Here is a 26,397-nt window from a genome sequence, read left to right on the forward strand (position 1 = left end):
CCATACATCCACTATGTGGCCAGGTATTGTGCTAAGTACTCAAAATGCAAAGAAATGAAGAAAAAAATCAAGCTTACAGTCCCTGCTCTCAAGGAGAGCAGCTAGTGGCACAGAGGGTAGAGCCCTGAATAAGTAAGGATGACCTGAATTCAAATCCAGTTTGTGACCCTGAGAAAGTCACTTCACCTCTGCTTATTTCAGTTTCCTTGTCTGGAAAATAGAGATAATAACAGTACCTTCTTCCCAAGGTTGTTGCTTGTAAAGTACTTAATATAATGCCTGGTACATAGTAGGTACTTAATAAATGCTTCTTTCTTTCCTCAAAGAGCTCACAGTCTAGTTGAGACAACAACATAAAACAACTATGTATTAAAAAGCTATAATAAGAATAAATTGGAGATAATCATCGGAGGGAAGGTACTAGCATTAAAGGACTTCCTTGTAGAAGGAGGGATTTTAGCTTAGACTTGAAAGAAACCACATAAGCCAAGAAGCAGAGATGAAGAGGAAAAGAATTCCAGGCATAAGGAACAGCCAGTGAAAATGCCTAGAGTCTAGAGATGGAGTATCTTGTGTAAGGAACAAGGAGGTCAATGGCACTGGATTACAGGGTACGCAAAAGGAGTAAGCCATAAGAAAATGGGAAAAGTAAGAGGATGCCAGCTTGGAAGGGCTTTCAATGCCAAACAGAGGATTTTATATTTGATCCTAGACTTAATAAGAAACCAACAGAATTTGTTTATTTTCTAGGGAAAACATGGTCAAATCTGTATTTTAGGAAGATGCGTTTGACAACTGAGTAGAATATGAACTGGAACAGTGATCTACCTAAGGCAGGGAGACCAAGCAAAAGGCTATTCCAATAGTCCCAGGATAAGGCAATGAGGACCTACACCACACTGGTGGCTGTGTTAGAGGACTGAAGGGGGCATATACGAAAAATATTACCAAAAAACAGTGTCACTTGTCTGATGATCAAGCCAGCTGAATTCAAAGGCTCAGAATCGGAATATGAGCTAACAGATGCTAAATTGTTGTCATTAAGAACATCTGCTAAGGCATAGGAGTGGAATGGGATGCCTTCACTGGTAGTGCTACAAAGGTAAAATGGAAGTAGATATGAGGGGTGAGAGAGATTAAGGAGTTGAGGCTGATGCTTCAGTTGTGAGCCTGGGTGACTGGGAGGTTGGTGGTACCTTGGTGGTACTGTCAAAGTAACAAGGAAATTTAGAAGGAGTGGGGACAGGGTTAGGAGACAAGGAGGCTAAGTTTTGGATGTGTTGAGTTTAAGATGACTATAGGACATGCAGTTTGATAGGTCCAAGAAGCCACTGGACCTGTGAGTTTTGAGGTTAGGGGAAAGATTTGGGCTGGATAAGTAGATATGAGAATCATAAGATTTTTTTTGTTGTATAACATTGTAGAAAGGGCATTCAAAGCAGGAGTCAGAAGACTTAGGTTTCATTACTAACATTAACACTTTGTAGCTATAAGTCAATCAACAAATGTTTATTAAGTGCCTACTATGTGCCATGTGCTATGCTAAGTTTGGCGATACAAAAAGAAACAAAAGACAGTCCCTGACATCAAGGAGCTTACAATCTAATGGGGGAGGCAATATGCAAAATAAAATATACAAAGCAAGTTATATACAGGATAAATAGGAAATAATAAAGGGAAGGCACTAGATTTAAGGGTGGATGAGGAAAGCTTACAGTAAAAGATTGGATTTGAGTTGGGACTTAAAGAACCTTGGCCAATTGACCTCCCTTGAACTTCCATTTGCCCATCTATAAAATCGGGATAATAATTACTGTGCCGCCTATTTCAGGGTGGTAATGAGAAAAATGCTTTGTGAACCACAGTATGCTATAAAAACTCACATAATAAGCATTTATTAATGTCTGCTAAGGCCAATCACTTTTCTAGGTGCCAGGGACATAATATAAAGAATGAAATCATGCCTATTCACAAGGAGCTTACATTTTAATGAGGGGAACAAAAATACGTACAGATAGATATATACAGATAGATAGATACAGATATGGATATAGGAAAAGGACAGCAGTGCATCCACTTTGAACCACCAAGTTCAATTAAAAAGAGTAGTGGTAGCTAAAACTAAAAGAATAAGTTGGAGTCACATCACAGAGGGCAGTGAATATCATACTGGAGAGCTAGAGTTTTATTCAGTAAGCATTTGGGAGCTACTGAAATTTTATGAACTGGTGAGAGTCATGATCAAATTTGCTGTATTTTGCTTTTCGAACCTTTTCATCATACCTACAATTTATGTCATAACAAGACCTTGGTCAGGAACATAAGCCCCAAATTTCCTCTGGGAAAATATAATGTACTTTAGGATTGATTCACTTTTGACAAAATTTCCAGGAACTATTTGGAGGGATGACTGTACCAATGATTAATAACAATCACAGATGTAGATAAGCTTCTTTAATTAGAAGAACTTGAATAATTTGTCTCTCACATTAAACTACCAGCTCCATGTCAATTACTGGATAAACCCACATGGCAAGGTAAATGCAAGGCTTAGAATTAAACAGGAACCACCAACTCAATTCAACTCACTTCAACGGCCATTAATTGCCTACTGTGTAAAAGTAAAAAGTATTATGGATTTGTCTGTTTCAATTTTTTTGTTTGTTTTATTTTGTTTTTGATCCAGACCTCAGCAATTCACCTATAACTTACAGCCTTAGAGTAGGGGCTCTCAACCTGTTTTGTGTCATGGATCCCTTTGGCAGTCTGTAAAACTTATGGACCACTTTCTAGAATAATGTTGTTAAATGAATAAAATAAAAATAAATGTGATTACCAGAGAAACCAATTATATTGAAATAGTTATCAAAAAGTACATATGTATATAGGTGTATACATATATAAACATACATCAATATATTATACCATATATGTAATATATATTTTACATATAATACATAATTTATACAATGCACATGTGTGCACATACATGAATATATTGTATATCATTATGTAAAATAAAATTTACATGTAATATTATATCTAATTTTATATTATAATATATGTATTTGTATGTATACATATAGAAATATGCTATATGTCATGTAATATATAATTTACATGTAATATTATATCTAATTTTATATTATATGTATATGTGCGTATACTTATAAGACTATATTGCCTGTTATACATGTAATATAAATTATAGATAACTATATATTTTATAAAGCATTATAATTATATCTTATAATATGTGCATGTATACATATATACATACATGCATACATACATTTAGGCAGGCAGGCAGGAAGCGACCTCTCATCTTCTTGGCTCTATAGCCAGCCTCCTACCCACAATGCCTCACTAACTTTTCAGGCATTGGGGATTAGAACATCAAAAATGAAACTGCCCTCAAAGAGTGTACAAGTTCAGTGTTCTCTGAGTTAGCTGACCCACATATCTGGTTTATCTGAATCTTTTTGATGACCCAAATCATTTCGCACTTGAGCATTTTAAGAAGTCCTCACTAAAGAACATGGATGCTTAGTACTCACTACAAGGCTGAGATTCGGCCTTTTTTATCAAAGATGACAGAGTCAGTAACCTCTTGGGCTTCAGGTATTCCGTTTTCCCCCTTCACTTCCCTTTTACCCCTTCCAGATGATGGCAGTTGCCATTAGTGAGGCCTTGCTTCAGTCAGCCATCTGCTGCCCCCTCCTGGCCATGGCTGATACCACCAGGTCCTAGGAAGTATCTAGGCCTCTGCTAACAGTTCAGCTAGTTGTCCCTCAGGAATTCAACAGTACTTCTTCTAAAATGTCCACCAGAATCCTTTCACTTCGGTGACTTGTACAAAGCGCTGATTACAGTCTATGGCAGAACTCCTTTTGGTACTGAATCATGCTGCTGTGCTTGTTTATTACTTGTATAGATTTATGTATTCAGGGGTTCTTAAAACAGTCTACAGACTCTTAGCAGAGAGGCAATGAACAGGTTTCAGGCAGTTTGAGAAGCTTGAAGGAAAAATATTACTTCTTTATTTTTATTAGACTCTAAGTGAAATTTAGCATTTCCTTCAATTATGAATGTAGACATCAAAACATTCTTCTGTGAAAGAGTCAACAGACTTCACCAGATGGCCAGAGTGATCCAGGACCCACAAAAATTAAGAATCCCTTGGTCTAAATTGTAACCTTTTTTTTTAATTCTCATTCTTTCTTTCTTCCTTCCTTTTTTTTCTTCCTTCCTTCCTTCCATCCTTTCTTTTTCTCTTTCACCCACAGAAATTTTAACATAATTTTTTAACTCAATTCAATTACATTGAAACAATTTCCACTCAGGGAAGACTAGAAGAGAGGTGATGTGCTATAATGGATAGAAAGACCTGGCCTTTAGAGTCATGAAGACCTCGGTTCAAGTTTTACCTCTGAGACCTAGTGGCTGTACGACTCTGGTCAAGTCACAAGTAATCTCTTACTACCTCCCCTAGGTAATTCTTGAAGATGAGAAGTCACAAACCAGTTGCTGCTATGCATGGCAAAGGAAATCACAGATCCTAAACAGCTACAACAACAAAAAGCCAGAGAACTAGTAACCTTCAGTTTTTGTGAATAAGCACATATACAAAAAGTTAAATGAAGTTAAAAGCTGAGACGAACAAATGCTTTGTCCTGGTTTTAAGCATAAATGCTCAGGCTTAAAATTACAGACCAGAAATGACTATCATATTAATAGAATACTGTGCTATAAGAAATGTTGAGTTCATTGATTTTAGAAAAACATAGGAAGGGGCGGAGCCAAGATGGCTGCAGGCAAGCAGGAACTAGTGTGAGCTCCGTACCGAGTCCCTCCAAAAACCTATAAAAAATGGCTCTGAACCAATTCTAGAACGGCAGAACCCACAAAACAGCAGAGGGAAGCAGGGCTCCAGCCCAGGACAGCCTGGACGGTCTCTGGGTGAGGTCTATCCCACACGGAGCTGGGAGCTGGGAGCTGGGAACAGAGTGGAGCAGAGCCTAGCCTGAGCAGCATGGACCATCCAGACCAGAAGCCGGGCAGAGGGGGCCCTAGCGCCCTGAATCAGTGAGCTGCGGCAGACTCCTTAACCCACAAACACCAAAGACTGCAGAGAAGGTTAGTGGGAAAAGCTGTGGGAGTAGAAGGAGTTCGCGGTTTGGCTTCCAGCCCCAGGGGCAGCGGAGGTGGGGCAGCTACAGCTGTTGTTACTTCCGGCTCCAGACCCACCTGGTGGGAGGAATTAAGTGGCGGATCAGAGCAGGAGTGCTCAGCCTGCTGAAGATCTAAGCCCAGTCCAGGTTGGGGGTTGGGGAAGGAGCAGTGCTGGTGTGGCAGAGCTGGCACCTCCCCCCCAAACGTGGAACATAGAACTCTCTAGTCTACAAGCAGTCATACCCCAACAAAAAACTCAAAGGTCAAGTTAGTTGGCTGGGAATACGGCCAGGCAGCGAAAACGCACTGAGATTCAGTCTCAGACTTTGCATTCTTTCTTTGCTGACAAAGAAGACCAAAACATACAGCCTAAAGAAGTCAATAAAGTGCAAGAGCCTACACCAACAGCCTCCAAGAAAAACATGAACTGGTCCCAGGCCATGGAAGAGCTCAAAAAGGAGTTGGAAAAGCAAGTTAGAGAAGTAGAGGAAAAATTGGGAAGAGAAATGAGAAGGATGCGAGTAAACCATGAAAAATAAGTCAATGACTTGCTAAAGGAGACCCAAAAAATACCGAAAAATACACTGAAGAAAACAACACCTTAAAAAACAGACTAACTCAAATGGCAAAAGAGCTCCAAAAAGCCAATGAGGAGAAGAATGCCTTGAAAGGCAGAATTAGCCAAATGGAAAAGGAGGTCCAAAAGATCACTGAAGAAAATACTACTTTAAAAATTAGATTGGAGCAAGTGGAAGCTAGTGATTTTATGAGAAATCAAGATATTATAAAACAGAAACAAAGGAATGAAAAAATGGAAGACAATGTGAAATTTCTCATTGGAAAAACCACTGACCTGGAAAATAGATCCAGGAGAGATAATTTAAAAATTACTGGACTACCTGAAAGCCATGATCAAAAAAAGAGCCTAGGTATCATCTTTCAAGAAATTGTCAAGGAGAACTGCCCTGATATTCTAGAGCCACAGGGCAAAATAGAAATTGAAAGAATCCATCGATCACCTCCTCAAATAGATCCCAAAAAGAAAAACATAGGAAGACTTGCATGAAATAATGAAGAGCGAAACGAGCAGAACCAAGAGAACGCTGTATACAGTAATAGCAATATTATTTTAAGAACAACTTTGAATGAATAAATCATTTCAACTATGATAAATACCCAAATTAACTATAAAAGATATGAAGGAAGATGCTATTTGGATCCAGAGAAAGAACTGATTAATAGAAGTATGTACAGAATGATTTTACATATTATATATATATATATACATATATTTACATACACACACATATAGGTGTATATTATTTATATATATACATATACACAGATATATGGGTGCATATTATATATACATACATATATATATACACATACACACATGCACATATATTTGTGTCTAATGGTAGCCATATATGGGGTGAGGAAGGGAGAAAAAAAAGTTACACAATAAATTTATTATATATTTAAAAGGAATAACAAGGAATAATAACATGACAGATTTGCAGCTTCATAGGCAATCATCTTTTTGTTATTTTACTATGTTATAGAAATGCTTGTTTTATTTCATAAATTAAAAATAAAATAAATAAAAGATTTTTTTAAAGGATTGGGAAAACAAAGAAAAATCCCTCAAAATGCTAAGCATACCAACTTCTTAGAATTTCATTTGATTATGAATACCATTCCTAATTTAGTCAAGTCAAGGGAATGAGCTTTTATTAAACACCTATTATGTGCTCAATTTAACATCAGGCCTCTGTGCCATATGCTTACCCCTCCAACATCAGGCACTATGCTAAGTTCTGGAGGTACAAAGAAAGTCAAAAGACAATCCCCGATATCAAAGAATTTACAGTCTAATGGGAAGAAACAACACACAAACAACTACATATAAAGATATTACAGGATAATTTGGAGATAATCAACAGAGGGAAGACAATAGCAACAAGAGTGATCAGAGAAGGTTTCTTGCAGATGGTAGGATTTTAGCTGGGACTTGAAACGACAAGAGATGGAGATAAGGATTCTAGCCTTCTAGATAAGCATTCTAGGCATGGCTTGTGTCCGTCCTTCATTTTCCAAGAGGACCGTGGCATCAGGTAAATGATGACATGACTTGCAGTTGACTGATTTGAGTGAGGAAGGGCTGCGCAAAGTCACCAGCCTCACTTTCTCCTCCAGCGCCATCTGGATCCAATGACCTGATATTCATCAGGATGACTGGAGATGACCCAGGATGCATTGGGAGACTCTGGCTCTTTTAGGCTAATGCCTTTTCATGTACTCACTGAGTGAGGTAATGCCCTTTCAGTGAATAGGCATGGGAGATAGCAGGAGAATGACAAATGGAAGCGATTATGTGATGACTGAAAATATACGTTTCTGCCATCTGTGAATCTCAACCAATTAATGGACCACTGGTATTTTTATTGCTTTAGTCTTATCACCTCAAGTAGACTGTAAGAGTCTTGAGGACAGGGTTTATCTTTTGTACTTCCTTGCAGTCCTTCCAGCATCTAGCAGAGGATTAAACATTTTGTAGGTATTTCATAAAAAAAAACCAATGCTTGTTCTTACATACCTTATAATCCATGAAAGATTATAATTATATATGCATATATAATTATAATATGTATAATTATAAATATTATAATGAAAGATTAGGGTTGAAAAAGACCTGGGAACAATTTGATACCAATCTCCTTTATTCTCTAGATGAAGACACTGAAACCCTGAGTGGTAAGATGACTTGTTCAAAGTCACACATGGAGCTAATGCTCATTAATAGTTCCAGTAATGAAATTTACCCAATACCCAAAGTACATGCAAGTCTATTCCTTCTTACCTTTCTGGTGTTATATCACAAACTGAGTAGCAATTTTGCCTTACATCTTCTTCTAAAGAGGAAACCAATTCTGGAACAGCAGTTTCTTGGCGATGACTCCATGAACACTCATGGGAAACATCTGGATGGGTTAATAATGTACCCCAAGGTCTCTCTTCACTTTCATCAGAGCCCCACTCTTCCTCATCAGTGGCCTTATGGAAAGATACTGTCTTAGAACCCACATCTTCCTCTGATTCCAGTGAGGAACTGTCCTCACTATTACCTGGATTCAAGTTGCTCCTGTGTTCTGGAGTAAGGCATTCAGCCCTGGTAAATTCTTTGTCTGGAGAGGGCGTCGGTGTCTGTTAGGATTTTTAAAAGGAATTAAAATCTAAACCTATCTCTTTCTCTGGGCAAATTTCTAAGAAATGTTTCTTGATACAAATTCTTCACCATCTCAGATTCCTCTTTCTTAAGAGTCTAAATAAAACAGAGCCACTTTTCCTTCTTTGGACTTTCCTTCTCAGTTCTCTAACCTTTCTTCATCTTTTTCTGTCCCATCCTTCTATTCATCGTGTCTCGTGCGGTTTTATTTTTGGCTTCTCTCTTTTCCTCTTCATAATTTCTACCACTCATGACTCCTGGAACTCATTTGTAACTTCTATTCAATTCCCCATCTTATCAGTCCCACATCTTCATCTCTTCCCTGATGTGCCCTGAGTGTGTTGCCATCAAACACAGCTGAATAGTGGTAGGTGAAAATTGATTTTCAAAGAAACATGAACTATAATCCTTCTAGTAAGATGGAGGACCACTAAGTCTTATTATAGGCCTCGTTATTGTGTCCTATAGACAACTGAGCCTGATCATCTGCCCTACCATGATGCTGTCCTTCAGATCCTTGGGCATTGCCATCTGATGTGCTGATGTACTCTAAGGAAGCCTCGGCCCTGACATCTATGCTTTCATTGCACCCAAAGGAACACTAGGACATTCTATCCATCCTGCAGCTGTTGTCTCCTAATTAGAACATGAACTCCTAGAAAGCAGGGATTGTCTCATTATGACACATTGTAAGTATTTAATAAATACTTTTTCCTTTCTTCCCTTCCTCTATTCTTTCTTTCTTTCTTCCTTCTGTCATTCCTTCTTTCCTTTTCTCTCTCCCCCTTTATTCCTCCTTTTCTCCCTTCCCTCCATCCTTTCTTTCTTCCTTCTTCCTATCCTCCCTCATTCCTTCCCTCCCTTACTCCCTTCTTACTTTCTTCCTAGATTCCCTCCTTCTTTTTCTTCTTTCCTCCCTATCTTCCTCCTTCCTTCCTTCTTTACTTCCTTCCTTTCTTCTTTCATATCTTCCATATCCAGAACATTTGAGGGATTATATATTTTCATTTCATTCTATTTCAATTTTCTTTAAATCATTTAGATAATAAAGTCATAAGCCATAAACTCCTAAAAAAAAGATTTTTGGTCTATGATTTTTTTTTGCTAGCACAGCATCATACCATTAGACTGTAAGTTCCTTGAGGACAAGGATTGTCTTTCACCGTTCTTAGTCTTCCCTTTGTTTAGTTAGCACAGTGCCTGACCCATAGAAGATGCTAAATAACTGGTAATTGACTGAGTGAAACGTAAGTGATAAACACTTTTGATGATAATGATGTCTCTTCCTATATAAAGGGTAAGAACTTTTTTTCCATTTTAATCTCTCAGTAGAAATATGTACTCATTTTAGTGGGTGAATCACCTCCTCTGTGGCTTTTGCTTTCTACTTTTAAAAACTTCCATCCTTCAACTCATGCTTAGGTCATATAGCCACTGATAAAAGGTAAGTATAAGTTGAGACCACACTGCAGAGTCTGGTTCCAGGTATTTTAGGTATTGAAAAACCTACAAAAGGAAAATGGCATAAGGGAATGGAAGGAATGGAAATAGAATCTGAATGGAAAGAGAAAAATACAAGTGTCTTTTTAATAGATCCTTTACATTTATAACAGAGAGGGGAGGGGATTAGCTAATATTCTGGTAAGAAATTTGCTATTGAACCCTTTCCCTGCACTTACAACTAAGGGTAATAAATGTACCTAAAATATGCATTTGCATTTCCAAATCAAAACAATTTGATCTAAAAAAATAGTATCTCATCTTACCAGCAAATCTTGGTCTATTTCAGGCAGTATACCTTTAAGTGGTCTGCAAAGACTCAAGGTAACCTTTTCAGGAGCACCTCTCAGGAGGTGAAGGACTTCCTAAAAGTCAAAGACATGACTATTACCAACAGTTAATGAGTTAGCGTATCCCTAGATCATAGGGTCAGCACTACTATGAATGTCAGCAGTCATCTTAGCCAACCCTTTTGTTTTACACACAAGGGATCCAGGGCTCAGACATTAAGTGACTTGCCCAAAAACATACACGTTATTAAGTGGGAGTTATTTTGGCTCTGATTCATAATTATTTGCACTGTGCTGTGCAACTTAAACTAGCTAGGTGTCCAGCTACATGTTGCCCCTCTCTGACTCTTCTAGCTTTCCTGCCAACTCTTCAGCATGAGCATTCACACCTCAGACTTTGGCAAACCTTAAGGGCTTTGATTTACTATTTTGTTGATTGTCTAAACTTGTGAAAGTGATGGAGAAACTATTAATAACACAAATTAAACTGAAAAGTATGTGTCCATATATTCTTTTTCAGAGAGCTGGTTATTAGACATCCAGCAGCACGCCCCCTGCCTTTCCTCTAATAATTAGTGTTCTAAATAGAGGCACTATTTGCCCCCACACATACCTGTCTTGCACAAAACTTCAAGATAGTCAGTATTATTTTTCAGCAATATCTTTTCAAAGACTATTCATTTTAGGTACTTAGCCTATATTTGAATCAAGATGATATATTCTTCTTTTTTTCTTTTTCTTTTCATTGTTCCCTCTCTTTTTCCATTTGTGAGGATAAATTTTAACAATTGAATATGAGCTACATTGAGGACTTCTGAGGGAAGTTGCTCTACGTAAATAGATGAAAGAATGTCATGTAAAGGCCAATTCTCCTACATATGCACTTGAATCAAATACTTTCCCATATTCTCCAGATGACTATATTGCATACAAAAAAAATCCACTAAATTTCAAGGTTAATGAGAAATCTACATACTAACCATTATGGTATTTTAAATTTGCCTCTTTTTAAAATTGCCCAGGAATGAAAGAAATTGATTCTAGAGTTTCCTGGAATTGGCCAATCAATGAAGCTGAAGATGAAATAGACAGTATTTTAATGTGTTTGGTAGTTGAGTCATATATAATGTGTCCTCCAAAGTACTATTTCCCATCGCACACACTAAAGAGCATAAATCTTAGTGTACAGGTCAGAATTTTGTCTCGGGTGTGATAATTAAGTTAATTATAATCAATACTAGCTCAGTGCTGCCCATTTCCAAAGCTGTGAAATAGGAAATTAAATGCAGATAATTATTCTGTATAACTGTTCTATCTTCCAGCCAAAGATGATTTCTCCACCTGTAATTTTAGATAGAAAAATATTCCAGGGCAGTGAGCCTGATGAAATTCAGCTTGACCTTAATTATATTCCATCCTGAGAAGCATCATTTGATAAGCTCCAATACCTGGTAAGAGAGGCCTTGTGTAGGCTTTCCGTTCACAGCCAGGATAATATCACCAACTGCAATTTCCCCATTCTCTTCAGCTGGCTGCCCTGGAAACAGCCTCTTAATCCTCACAACATAACTTCTAAGGTGATCTGAGCTTTCCCTTGCAATCTGGAGGAAGCTGAATCCCAGACCACTGGAGTTCTTCTTCAGAGTGACCTCAAATGTGTTATCTATTTGTTGAGAAGTCAATAAAGGAATTCATCAGTAGACTTCAGCATTGGAATTATTTCTGCAGTGATTGAAGCAAAATGCAAACTGTCCAAGAGCTTTGCTCTAAACTTTAAATACAACCCCCAAAAAATGTAAAGCAAATTTTCACAATTTCAGGTTCAGTTTTGTTATTTTCCATTTTTTCTAAATTATATACATGACTTAAAAAACTCATTCAAGCATACATACTCCACTTCAATCTTCAACATCACCTTTTCACCCACCTACGCCCATCCTAAGAGTCTATAAAGCTTTCGAGAAACAAAAGTTTATATGATTGGGCTCAATAATCCAAAGCATTCAGGTTAGAAGAGGACTATTTCTAAGAATTGCAATTACCTTCCATATTCTCTGGAAAATTGCTGGACTCCCCACTTTGTTCTGCTATGTGGACTTGACCTTAAAACATAATAGTTACCTTTGGCTATCATGTGTTCAAAACTATACCAGAAAGCAAGATGGCCTGGCAGTGAAACCAACATTTTGCCTGCAGGATTGTAGGCAGCACAAAGAGAGGCCAAATGGTGCTGATGGATGCTAGAAGGAGTTCTGGGTTTGAGGTCAGAGGACTTCTGTTCAAATCCTTGCTAGCTACTTATCACTTGTGTAACTATGCAAATCACCTTATCCCTCTGGGCTTCTATTTCTTCATCAGTAAATGAGGGAATGGAAGTGAATGATCTCATAGTCCTTCTCAACACTAGGTCTAGGATGATGCTATAATGATCATAGCTCAATATTCTAGAGGGACTTATGGCTCACAGAATACTCTTCTTAGGACAATCTAAGTGAGTAGGCAGTCAGAGTATGGACATTATTAACCCTACTTTGCAGGTAAGGAAACTGAAACTTTTGATGACTTTTTTGAAAAAGTAGAAAGTGCTGAGCTTAGAGCCAGGAAGACCTGGATCCAGGTCCCTGCTCTGACATTTGACCATGTGTCTTAGGTATTATTCCTTCTACCCACACTTTGAACACAGAGGAGCTCATTGGGCTGCATGGCATTAAACTTTAGCTATAGAGACTTCAATGGGGATCAGACAAATGCACTAAGGCTCAGTTGTGGGGTGAGAATCTTATATAAACTGCTGTCAAGAAGGAAGGGTAGTTTTTAGGATTTGATTACTCATATATTCCCAAAGCAGTCATTGTAGTTAGTGACTTATGTGTTTTTATATTAAGTAATTTTTTAATTTCACTCATTAATTCAACCACTTTAATCCACAATTTACATTTGGGGCCATTGTGCATCATGTATGTAAGACAAGCTTTGTATGACTTAAGTACCTCTTTAGACTAATCTACTAAGTCACGCAATGGTTGCAATCTATGCTTGTTGAAATTTAAAAAATCATAGAACCTTCTAGTGCTTTGGCATAAAACCATTTTAAATGATTCTGATGCTTTAATAACTTAATGAGTTTTTGAAGTCATTTTTATCTTTTCCCTAATTGAGATGTCAAGGTATCATTCATTTTTAAAAAAACTTTTTACTGGAAACAATATGGCAGTGAAAGAAAATTATTTATTTTTTTTCCTCCTCTCTGATCAGCAAACAGTTTAGGTGATATTCATTCGACATATGAAAGATACTGGGCTTTGTCTTTTCTTGCCCAATATGGTAGAATTAGGAATGATGTATGGAAATTGCAGAGAGGTAGGCTTCAGTTCAATGTCATGAAAATTTTCCTAGTTCTTTTATTTATAATAACAAAAACAGCAATTATAAACTCCTCCATTGGACTACGAGCTCCTTGAGAGTGAGGATGGTCTTCCAGGTTTCTTTGTATCCCCAATACTTGGCTTGTAGTAGTGTTTAATAAAAGCTTGTTGACTGACTGCTCTACATATCTCATTTGAGCCTCATAATAACGCTGTGACATAGAAAAAAACAAGTATTTTGTCTGCAGGGTGTCCCTAAAGTCTGGACACATAGGTAAAAATGCATACTTTGAAATATTTGGAATATTAACAGGCCTTAGGCCCCTTGACTTCTCTTTCTGGGGTATGCTAAAGGAGGTGTACTCACACTTGATTGAATGCATGAAGAGTGAATGTGCTAAAATTGACGGCAATGTGGAGTTATTGCATCAAGTTCACGTGAATCTTGCAAAGCTCATTGACCTTTGCATCACAAATGATGGAAATCACATTGAAGATGTTGTTTGTTAATATTCCGGTTAAATAAAATGTTGTTGAGAATTTCATTCATTTCGTTTCTTGAAAATATGCATATTGCCTGCGTCCAGACTTTAGAAACACCCTGTAGATGCGAAGAAACTTGAGTCTCAGAGACGTTAAGTGACTTGCCCTTATCTATACAGCCAGTACAAATAAGAGGCACGATTGAAATCCTAGTCTTTTCTCATTGTCCAGTAATGCATCCAACTACAACAAATTGCCTTTCCAACTAGTCAATCAGTCAGAGATACAAAGAAAAGCAAAAAAAAATCCCTTCTATCAAGGAGCTCCCAGCCTAATGAGGGAGACTTGCAAGCAACTAAGAACAAACAAGATATTCTTTGGGCAGCTAGTAGTGGGTACTACCCTGGAGGGCACTATCCTACTAGACTCAGAGCCCTGGAGTCAGGAAGATGAGGGTTCAAATCTAGCCTTAGACACTTCCTAACTGTGTGACCTTGGGCATGTCACTTAACTTCTCTTCCCCTTAGTTTCTTCATCTATAAAATAGGGATGATAGCAACAGCACTCACCTCCCAGGGTTGCTGTGGGGATCAAATGAGATAATAATTGTAAAGCATTTAGCACAATGTCTGGCACATAGTAAGCACTATATAAAAGTCATCATTGTTAAATACAGGATAAATTGGAGGCAGTCTCAGAGGGAAAGCACTAGAATTAAAGAGGACTGGGAAAGGCTTCTGGCACAAGGTGGGTCTGTAGCTGAGACTTGAAAGAAGCAAAGGAAGCCAGGAGGAGGCAGAGGTGAGAAAGCAGGGGACACAGCCAGTAAGGATGCATTGAGTGAGAAGATGCAATGCCATGTGTGAGGAAGAGCAAAGAGGCCAGCAACACGGAGGGGAGTAAAGTGTAAGCAGACTAGGAAAGAAGAAGGACCCAGATTATGAAGGCAAACAGAAGATTTGATATTTGATCCCATAGGTAATAGGAAGCCACTTGAGTTTATTGAATCGTGAGTTGGGACATGGTCAGACCTGTGCTTAAGGAAGATCCATTTGACAGCTGAGTAGAGAGTGGACTGGACTGAGGAGAGAATTGACACAAGGAGATCATCCAACAGGCTATTGCAATAGTACAGTCATAAGGGGCCACAATGGTGGCAGTATCAAAGGAGAGTCGGGGGAGTATTTGGGAGATGTTACCAAAAGAACTGTGTGTTGGCTGTCAATGGATTGGTCTAGCTAAGGTAAGATTCTCATCAGTAGAATACGAGTCACCAGATGCTAAACTATTTCTTCTATTCATCAAAACTACCTCTGAAGGCATAGGAGTAGAATGGGCTGCCTCCATTAGTAGTGTTTCCCATCACTGAGGGTCTTCCATGCAAAAATTGAGTGACTACTTCCTAGCAATATTGTAAAGAACATTTCTACTCTGGAAGGGGTCAGATCAGCTCTCTTCCAATTCTGAAATCTGTTATTTACAACAGAATTTGCCTTGGGACTGAAAAAAAATCCACTATAACAAGATTTAAAATAGCTTAGCATCAAATCATGGCTGGCCATGGAATTTAGCGTTCCCTTAGGGCAAAGCAAATTCATCAGCAAAGGGCATTGAGACATGGAGTGAGGAGATACGTCTGTTACTCCAAAGTAAATCGATGGGGGGAGGGGTGTATTGTTCTTAGCTTTAGATGGAGTAAATCTCCTTGGGTACCATGTTCACCTAAACTGCAGCATCATGTTCACACCCCTAAACATGAAAGGCTTGACCAATCAAAGCACCTCTGTAGCACTTCAAGATGGAAAAGCAGCCCTGGGCTCCAAATCCAATCTTAATCTCAAACATTTCACAGAAATCTAACCAAAGGCAAACTACAATTTCTGGAACAAGCTGAAAAGCAAAATCCTGCCTTGTGAATATTTCTGGCATCCTACTCTTTTCAGAAATATGCTTAATTAGCGAACCTTCTATCCCATCAGGGAAGATACCCAGTTCCTTATCAGCATCATTCTGTTTTCTCTTTAACACCTATAGAAACCATTTTTTCATGTCCTTTTTTTAGTTCACTATTTCAACACCACACGAGGACAGTATGACAATAGTAACACTCGATTCCCCCTCCTCTCACCATCTGTCACCAAGGCGCAGCTCTTGGGGTTGTCAGGCAAGGTTGTTGCTAAGGAAACAGCAACACATTCATCTTTCTTTCTGTCATCAGCAGATGGACACTGCTCTGCCGGTCTCCAGTCTCTCCTTTCTAAAACCAGCCTTGCAACCTACAAGAATGGAGGAATAAAATGCAATTTATATATCCTACAGAGAGCATGAGCTTTTACATCCCCAAGAAATTCTGCTTCTCCCTCTCCTGATCTTCTGGATAAGAAACTGCTTAAGTTCCAAATTAATTTTCCCCACTTGCTTTTCCTGACTCAGCGTGGAAGGTGTCTGACTGGAAATTACACCTAGGAAGATCTTTGGCCAGGTCCATTTAATTAGGAAGCTGCAACAAGTCTCAAAAAAGGGGGACTCGGACAAAGAATGACTATATGAATTCTTAATGGAATAAATAACTGTCAATCAACCAGATTTTCATCTTGTTCTGTGCCTCTTTAATGTATATATCGTGTCAAATATTTTACTATATATTATGGTTATCCACATGACTTATCCCCTTAATAGACTATAAATTCTTGAGAACAGAAACCCTGTCTCACCTAAACTTTGTACCTCTCTAGTGCCTAGCACAATACTCTGCATGTGAGAACACTTAATATTAGCTGAATAGATGAAAGAGCAATTTGTAGATTGTGTTTACATTGAGACTAGACCTAACTAGGGTATGGCAGCCAGAAATTTGTCCCAGGTAATAACATGGGAAGAGGAGTAGGATATAGGGTATGACCACCATTTTATTGATAAGGAAACTGAAGAATACAGCATTCGGATGGCTTACAGGTAGTAAGTTGAAGAGCCAGGATTGAAATACTGCTCATCAGATGCTTTTCACTATACCAAAGGATCCCTTACAACAAAAAGCAATAAACCCAAGAGAATGAACAGATGAATATGGGAAAAATACATTCAGCAAATATAAAGATGGGGATAGACAGAGATCAGACTTGTGATTTCACTGATAGAAAGAACTCCCTCTTCCAATGGAGGTCCGTACTTCCTCTGTAATTCGTAGTCAAAGAATTTCCCAAAACACTGATTCGTCGAGCATCTCAGAACCAGCAAAGAGATCTCAAACTCAGGTCTTCTTAGCTTTGAGTCCAGCTTTCTATCCGCTGTGCCATGTTGTCTTTTGAAGCAAATATAGTTGCTGTAAATCTGACTTTTAGACTCTATCAGAAACTAAAAATAGATTTATAAGACTATTATCCAAACCTTGGGTAAATGAAGGGCAAAGGCTATAAACAGACAATTCTTAAAAGAGAAAATACCAGTGATAAATGATCACTTAGAAAATTGTTTGGATGTTTTTAGTGATCAAATAAATGCAACTAAAACATCTTTGGGATATTACATTATATCCATTAAATTGGAAAATATTATTTAAAATCATCAAAATCCCATGTTGGCAGATCTGTTGGGAAACAGGGACACTATTATACTGTGGAGGAAGAACTGAAAGAGGACAATCTTTATTGAAAGCAATAGGACAAGTTACAATATGAGTTACAAAACTGATCATTCCCTTTCATTTAGGGATTCTGCTAACAAGATTAAACTGTGAGGATGTGACCAAAAAGTAAGAGAGAGAGAGAGGGAGGAGACAGAGAAAAGAAGACCACTCCATACAAAAATATTCACAGTGGCTTTATATGTAACAGACAGAAATGAAATCAGCCTGCATGTCGAGCAGTTAAAGACTAAGTTGCAGTGTATCAATCTAACACAATAATGCTATACTAAAAAATGACGAAGACATAGAGGAAGACTCAGTGAAAGTGATACAAAGAAAGCAGAGCAAAATCAGAACAATAATACCTATTGGGGTATAGACAAATAGCAACAACTTCTAGTAAGTACATGGCTGCAGAAAAGCTTGGAAAGGGGCAGAAAGAAAATGAGTTATTATAGTATTAAAATGTATGCTTTCTCTTTTCCTGTTTGACCAAATTTTAAAGAGTTTGGAGTTAGCGGTATCATTGACGCTTTTGATATTTTGTTTGTTTTTGTCAATATTATTAAATTTAACATCCTAAGATTTTAATTCTTTTCTAGAACATGAAGAGACCTTGGACTATCTCATCCAAACTTCTCATCTTATAGATGAAGAAACTGATGGCCTTTGCACAAATAAGTCGTCCAATGTAAAAGACAGAGCTAGAAGTTAAATCCAGATTTTCTGACTTATAAATCCACTGCTCTGTCTACTAAGCTACACTGCCTTTCAAGGGGGAAAAATATGGCTATTGTTTCTAGGTGCTGTGGTGTATAGAGTCTATGGAGTCAGACAGACCTGAGTTCAAATCCAGCCTCAGACATGTACTGGCTGTGTGACCCTGGACAAGTGATTTAGCTTCCATTTGCCTCAGTTTACTCAATTGCAAAATGGGCAATAATAATGGCAGCTACTTCCCAGGATTGCTGTGAAGATCAAATGAAATAATAGTTGTAAAGCTCTTGTCACATAGTAGGTCTTTTCTTTAATACATTCTTGTTTCCTTCCTTCTTTATTCAGTTGGCAACCTTAAGTTCACAGAGCATTAGAAGAGACCTCTTCCAGGAAGCACTCCTTTACACCCTAAGCTGTAGGTCATCTCTTTCTTCTCCCTCATGGTACCCTGCCATCCTGCCTAGCTATCATCCTGTATCTTCTCTCCCCTTCCAAGTCCTTCACTTCCTGAAAAAGCCAATTACGCTTGGAGATTCCAGTTCCCCTTCTCCCATTCTCTTCTAAATTCTGCACCATCTGGCTTCCAACCTCATGGTGAAACAGAATCTATTATCTCCAAAGTTACTAACAATGTTTTAATTGCTGAATCTGATGGCATTTTCTCAGTCCTCATCCTTCTTAACTTCTCTACGGCATTGGACAGTACTTATCACTCCTCTCTTACTCAACCCTCCTTGGATCTTCATAACACTGCTCTATCCTGGTTCTCCTCCTACCTCTGACCGCTTCCCAGTTTCCTTTGCCAATTCTTCACCCACATCACATCCACTAACTGTTGGTGGACCCCGAGGCTCTGTTCTGAGCCCTCGTGTTTTTGGTCTCTTGGTGACTCCATCAGCTCCCACAGACTCAACTATCATCTCTCATGAGCACTTAATAGATGCCTATTGATTGACTGACTATGCGAATGACTCCCAGAACAATATGTCCCTCCTCAGCTCCAGTCCTAGAGCTGAGCTATAACAACTGCCTGGATATTTTAGACTAGATGTCCTATCAAACTCAGCACGTTCAAAGAGTAAGACATTCTCTTTCTTCCCTAAAACCATTGTTCTGCTCAATACCTGAATTACTGTCAAGAGTAACAGCGTCATTCTAGTAATCCAAGTTACCTTCCAGTAACCTCAGTATCACCTTATTACACACACACACACACACACCCACCCCTTACATATTAAATCAGTCGCAAAATCTTAAGAGTTTCTACTTTCACAGCATCTCTTTTACATTCCCTTTTCTCTACTTTCACAGCTGCTACCCTTACCCAGGCCCTCATCACGTTTCACATGGACTATGGCCATAACCTCCAGGTGGGTCACCCTGTTTCATATCTTTTCCCATTCCATTTCCTCCTCCAATAGGCACCAAAATGATTTCCCTAAACACGGGTCTGATCGTGTCCCCCTGCTCTTCCATCTAATAGACTCCAGTGCTTCCTTATTACCTCTAGGATCAAAGGTGAGTTATTCTGTTTGACATTCAGAGCTCTTCACACCTAGCTCCTCCCTACCTTCCCAGTCTTCTTCCACACCCATCTCATCCATGGCCTCTACAGAACAGTATGACTGGCTTCCTTGCTGTTCCTCCAACATAACCCTCTAGCTCCAGTTCCTGTGTTTTCATGGGCTATCTTCCATGTCTGCAATGCTCACTATCCTAACCTCTGACCCTTGAAAGCTCCTGTTTTCTTTAAACTTCAGGTGTCATCTTCTATATTCAGCCTTTCCTGATTCTCCCAGGGACTAATGTTCTCCCCCTAGAGACAGCACTCTGCCTCTAGAATCCAGGCAGCCCAATCCATTAAGCCAAAATTCAACAGGCTTCAAGCCAATAAACAACACTGCCTTATATTGTCATATATTTTGGATATACTTATCTAGCAGTCACGGTTGTCTCCCTTGTTAGAATGGAAGCTCCTCGAGGACAGCAACTGATTCATTTTTGTCCTTATATCTCCAATGATTAACATGGTGCCTGGCATGTAGTAGGTGCTTAATAAATGCTGGTTGAAGGACTGAGTGATTCTCAATAGCAGAGTCAAAGAATCACTTAACCTTTCTGGCCCTGTCTCTCCATCTATTAAATAGTGATAATGATACTTATCCTGCTAACTTCATAAAGCTCTTTGAGGAAAGTGCTTTGTAAAGCATTACATAAATGTTAACTGTTGTTATAAACCTCATATCCTCTCTTCATCACTAGAATGGTTCTTTGCACAGACAAGGTACCTCCTACATTAAGATGACTGTGTTCTTACTTGCTCTGCAAAGGCTATTGTGGGTCTATGTTGGTTACACATAATCAATCAATCAATTAATGAGCATTTGTTAAGCATCCTACCTAGTTACATGCTAGGGATATGAAGACAAAAAAATTAAACAATCCTTGTTTCCAGTGAGCTTACATTCTATTGAGTAAGATAACATTTCCATATATAAACAAAGACATAGTCATAGACACATATACTTCATGTACATAAGCATATACATTCACATATATATACACACCTCACAAAACAGATGTGTACATCTGTGCATATACATATGTGTCTATATGTGTGTACACATACGTATACATGTTGTTTTTATTAAGTCGTTTCAGCCACATCCAATTCTTTGTGACCTCATTTTGAGTTATCTTGGAAAGATATTGGAGTCGTTCACCATTTACTTCTCCAGATCATTTTATAGGTGAAGCAACTGAGGCAAACAAGGTAAAGTGACTTGTTCAGTATCATGTATGCATATACCTTTTTGTATACGTATATGTGGACATATATATGTATATACATACAGGTACATATGCCCATGCATGTATGTGCATGTGCATCTATATGTACATATGTGTATGTGTGTGTTTGTCTATTTTCCATAAGGCTGAGACTTGCATACTCATATGTGTGTACGCTTTCATGTACAGAAGCACACATGGGCATATATATATATATATATATATATATATAATATATATGTGTGTGTGTATACATATATACAGAGACAGAGAGAATAAACACAAACTACAGGGTCGGTAGAGAAGGAAGTCGCTAGCAGTTGTGAGGGGGAGGCGATGCAGAAAGGCCTCATGTAAAAGATGCTTGAGGTTCATCTTGAAGAAAGTGAGAGACAGTAATGTAGAGGTAAGGAGGCAGTGCATTCCAGGCTTGGAAGACAGAGGTACAGAGATGAGATATGGAGCACCATGTGTAAGCTCATCCCAAGCTCAAGCTCAAAGGACTTGAGGAAAGGTTCCATTTTCACTAGTTTCTTGACCTTTATCCAGTTTCTTTCCTGTATTTGATACTGTTTTTTCTTCCATCAAGGACAGTGAGTTCTTGATGGTTACACCCACTGTGACATAAGGAAGTATCTCCCTCAAGTCACACACACATAGACACATTCACTGCTGGCATACCATCTGTTTGGTTGGCAGCTAACTGTTGATGGTGTCCAAAATTTCACTAAAATCTTCCCTGATAATATAGCAGAGACAGAGTGCCCAGGGGGCAAATGGGCATCTGCAACAACAGCCTGTGTGATCATCTGAATAACAGGGTAGGTCCTGTTAAGCACTCTGCCTCTAGAATCCAGGCAGCCCAATCCATTAGGCCGAAATTCAACAATCTTCAAGCCAATATACAAGGGACAAGATTTTCAGCTGGGAAACATCTGTCTTCACCTGGATTTCATGCTGCTAAAAAAGTGAAATGGCTAAAGAGAAAAAGGAATCTTGGTTTTGTTTCCTGACAAATCCTGTCTAACAGAAATTGGCTACAGTTTATGGATTTCTGTGAAGCTTTCTGAAGTGGAAGACCTCAAAAGGATAAAGTGGATATGATTACTTCACAGACCTGCTGAGAGTTCTTGAGGCATTCAACAGCCTGCTTGTGGGTGATACCGCACAGATTAACTCCATCCACCTCCAGCAGGCGGTCACCTGGGAAAGAGGAAAGCAAGACGATGTCAGTATTTCCAGTCCTTTCTTCCAAAGATGTCTGTGATCAGTTCCCAACATGAAAATATTCCCCAACATTTCCATGGCTACATGAAGTATTGTCCTTTCTTTCCTTTTCTCAATGCATGCTGGAAGAGGAGAAAGAAAACACAACACCCATAGTACAGTTCTGAATGAACAGAAGCAAGCATACGTGGTATGTTAATGCAATGAGGCCGAGAATGGAAAATGTGTCTATTTCTCAAAATACACCATTTTTGGGGAAACAAAATGCTGAAAGCAAAATGGATGCCCACTGACCAGGGAATGACTAAACAAATTGTGGTATGTGAATTTATTATTTCTTTTATAATTTATTTATTATTAGTATATGAATATTATTGTGCCATAGGCAATTGTAAAGAATTCAGAAAAACATGCAGAGACTTGTATGATCTGATTATAGAGTGAAGAAAGCTGAACCAAGGATTCTGCGTAATACAAATGAAAACAACCTGTAAAGATATAATCCAGCAGCACCCTTCTCTAGTGCAGGTGAACCAGATTAAATTGTAATTGGGAAATATTTTTTAAGTAAATAAAAATATAATAGAACATAGACAATATTAACATGTGGTTTTCTAAGTCAACATGCAGCCTGGGGGGAGGGGGGAGTCCTCATGTAGGCTTAATAGCCCTCATTTCTATTTCAGTTTGATACCGCAACTCTAAAGGACCAATGGTGATTTATTCATTCATTCATTCATTCATGCATTCATTCTCTTCAGTACAGAGTCAGGAGACTACAGACATGAACTGTTGCATATGCTAATAGAAGTGGCCGCTATTATTGTTGATCGGTCATTTCAGTCATATGTGATTCTTTGTGACCCCGTTTGGGGTTTTCTTGGCAAAGACACTGAAGGGGTTTACTATTTCCTTCTCCAGATCATTTTACAGATGAGAAACTGAGGCAAACAGGGTTAAGTGACTTGCCCAGGTGTAACCAGAATGGCCTTTGTTTTCTTTGAGTGACTCAATTTATCTCAGTGAGCTTTACTAGGTGCTAAGCCCCAGGCCCAAACCCCATTAGGTGTTAACGTAATCCATGTGGATGTGAACCTCCCAGGGTCCTAAGGGGAGGGGCCAACTCAAGAACCGATCACCAGAGCCTGAGCTCCGGTGGTTCAGATGATGTTTGATGTCTGAAGCCTATAAGAAGGGAGGACAGAGCCATTTGTGTGGGGCTCTGGAGATGGTGTTGATGAGGAGACTCCAGGCAGCTGTAGCTAAGGAGCCTTCCAGCTTGTAAACCCGGATGCTGAAACTTTGTTGAACTCTGGTAACTGTGTGTTGGGATTTGAATCAGACAAAGTTTGTTGATGTTTGTAATTTGTTTGCATTTTATTTTGAAGTTCAGGATGCTGGCTTTTTTCCCCTGAACTAACTGAATGATATTTGAATGCTGAATTAAAAGTAAGCTCATCAACCCCTTCACCTTGCTTTCCTTAACTAAGCAGATTGAAAGAACCTGTGCTGTTGGCAGCTTTCTGGGTGCTGGCTGTGGGTGAATCTTATACCCCCACAGAAGCTGCCAGTCAGATTGTTGAAACACCAGGGTCACACAGCTAATAGATGTTTGAGGCCAGATTTGAATTCAGGTCTTCCTGACTCAAGGCCTACCACTCTATCCACTACACTAGCTGCCCATTGGTCACTGCCCATGAATGTAGCAGTACGTTTTGCTTTGTTACAAAGAAGGGATCTACAGCAGGAGGGGTGTCATTAGGAAATAGCTGTGACATAAAAAATAAGTTAAAACATCAATAAAACAACAAAATAAAATGTAAACTGAGGTAGATATTGCTTACCTTTTAAAAAAATTGAATGTATACAATCTGCAATAGATATACATATCTCAAGGTACTCAAGTCCCAACTAACCTGGCAAGACCCCTGTGCATAGGGAGGGATCTCTTAATTGCTAGTCTCATCCTTTAAGTAAGCGACTAATTAGAGTAAGGTGTCAATAATTAGATTAAAAGATTCAAAAGAAAGAGTCTTTTTTGTGCATACCATCTTTTTTTAATATGCTTGGGACTGTCCTTAAATTGTCCCCATCAAACTACTGAAACTGCTTTCTCCTTTTTAATGCCAATTTTAATGGTCTTGTTTCATTCCTTAGATGGCTCAGTGGGTAGAGTGCTGGACCTAAAGTCAGGAAGACTCATCTTCCTGAGTTAAAATCTGGCCTCAGATACTTATTAACTGTGTGACCTTCAGCAAGTCACTTGATCTTGTTTGCCTCAGTTTCTTGTCTGTAAAACGATCTGGAGAAGAAAGTGGCAAACCACTCCAGTACCTTCACCAAAGAAAACCCCAAATTAGGGTCACAAAGAATAGGACACAACTGAAGTAACTGAATTGAACAAATCAACATTTATTAAGCACCTACTATATGCCAGGCACTGTGCTAAGCATAGGAGATAACAAAGAAAGGCAAACATAGTCCCTACTTCTCGAGGAGCTCACATCTAATGGGAGATACAACATGCAAATAACTATGTTTTAAAAAAACTTATATACAGAATAAATTCAACATAATCTTAGAGGGAAGGCACTAGCATTAAGGGTGAATCTAAAAAGACTTCTTGTAGAAGATAGGATCTTAGTCATGCCTTGAAGGTGGAAAGGGAAGACAGGAGACAGAAAAGGAAGGGAGAGAATTCCAGGCATTGGGGACATCCAATATAAATGCAATGTCAGAATATGAAGCATCATGTGTGAGCGACAGCATAGAGGCCAACATCACCAGATAATGGAACCTATGATGGGGAGTAAGGTATGAGAACACTAAAAGGTAGAAGGGGTCAGGGTATGACGTGCTTTAAAAGCCAAACAGAGGAATTTCTTGGGGGAGGGGAGGGTGACAAGGTCAGACCTGCTCTGTAGGAAAATCATTTTGACGGCTGAGGGGAGGATGGACCGGAGTGGGGAAAGATGAGGCAAGGAAACCAGTCAGAAACAGAAGGGCGTTGTAATAGTCTAGGCACGAGATGATGAGAGCCTGCATCGATGCAGTGGCAGTGTCAGAGGATAGAAGGGAATAAACAAGAAATGTTGGGAAGGTAGAATTGACAGGACTCAACAATTAATTGGATGGGAAGGGAAGGGGTAGGAGAGTGAGAAATAAAGGATGACACCTCAGGTTTGATTCTGAGTGACTGGGAGGATAGTGAGCCTCTTGACAGTAATAGGGAAGACTGGAATAAGGAAGGGTTTGGAGTGGGGGGGGGGAGATAATGAGTTCATTTTGTGACATGTTGAGTTAAAAATATCTGTAGGACCTCCACTTCTAGATGTCTAATAAGGAACTGGAGATCAAGAGAAAGATTAGGACTGGATAAGTAGATTTGAGAATCATCTGCTTAGGGATGATAAATGAATTCATGGGAGTTGATGAGCTCACCAAGCAAAATGGTCTAGAGGGAGAAAAGAAGAGGGCACAGGAAAGAGCCTTGGAGGACACCCACAGTCAGTTGGTATGACTTGTGTGAAGATTCAACAAAGACTGACAAGGAGCTCTCAGAGACAACCAGAAGAGAGCAGTGTCATAGATACCTAGAAAAAAGGAAGTATCCTTAAGAAGGTGATCAATGGTGTCAAACACTGCAGAGAGATTCAGAAGGATGAAGATTTAGAAGATTTCATTAGATTTGGCAATTTAGAGATCATTGTATGAGAGAGAGAGAGAGAGAGAGAGAGAGAGAGAGAGAGAGAGAGAGAAGAGACATAGAGAAGATACAGAGATAGAGAAAGACAGACAAAAAGAGAGATTTTGTATCCCTACCCAGAAGAATATAAACTACTTGAGAACTAATTCATTATTTCTATTTTTGTATTGCTACTGCTAATCCTAATTCTTTGCATATAGTGAGCTTTGTAAGTATTTATCGAGTTTAATTGAATTCTTTGTCCTTCTTAACTTCCTAGAGCACCATTTGACACTGTCGGCCTCCTGTATTCC

The 26,397-nt window shown here is 38.8% G+C and overlaps 1 protein-coding gene across 1 annotated transcript in view; it reads right to left on the bottom strand.

Moving 5' to 3' along the window:
- The window catches only part of FRMPD2 (FERM and PDZ domain containing 2), a 215,795-nt gene that overhangs the window by 97,986 nt on the left and 91,412 nt on the right, over positions 1-26,397 (bottom strand). The window contains 5 exon segments of the mRNA XM_036736525.1: positions 8,036-8,379; positions 10,168-10,266; positions 11,640-11,854; positions 16,168-16,315; positions 22,289-22,374. Of these exon segments, the coding sequence (XP_036592420.1) occupies positions 8,036-8,379; positions 10,168-10,266; positions 11,640-11,854; positions 16,168-16,315; positions 22,289-22,374 (892 nt within the window).

The sequence above is a fragment of the Trichosurus vulpecula genome, chromosome 8, assembly GCF_011100635.1.
Source record: "Trichosurus vulpecula isolate mTriVul1 chromosome 8, mTriVul1.pri, whole genome shotgun sequence".
In the NCBI taxonomy this organism is placed as follows: domain Eukaryota; kingdom Metazoa; phylum Chordata; class Mammalia; order Diprotodontia; family Phalangeridae; genus Trichosurus; species Trichosurus vulpecula.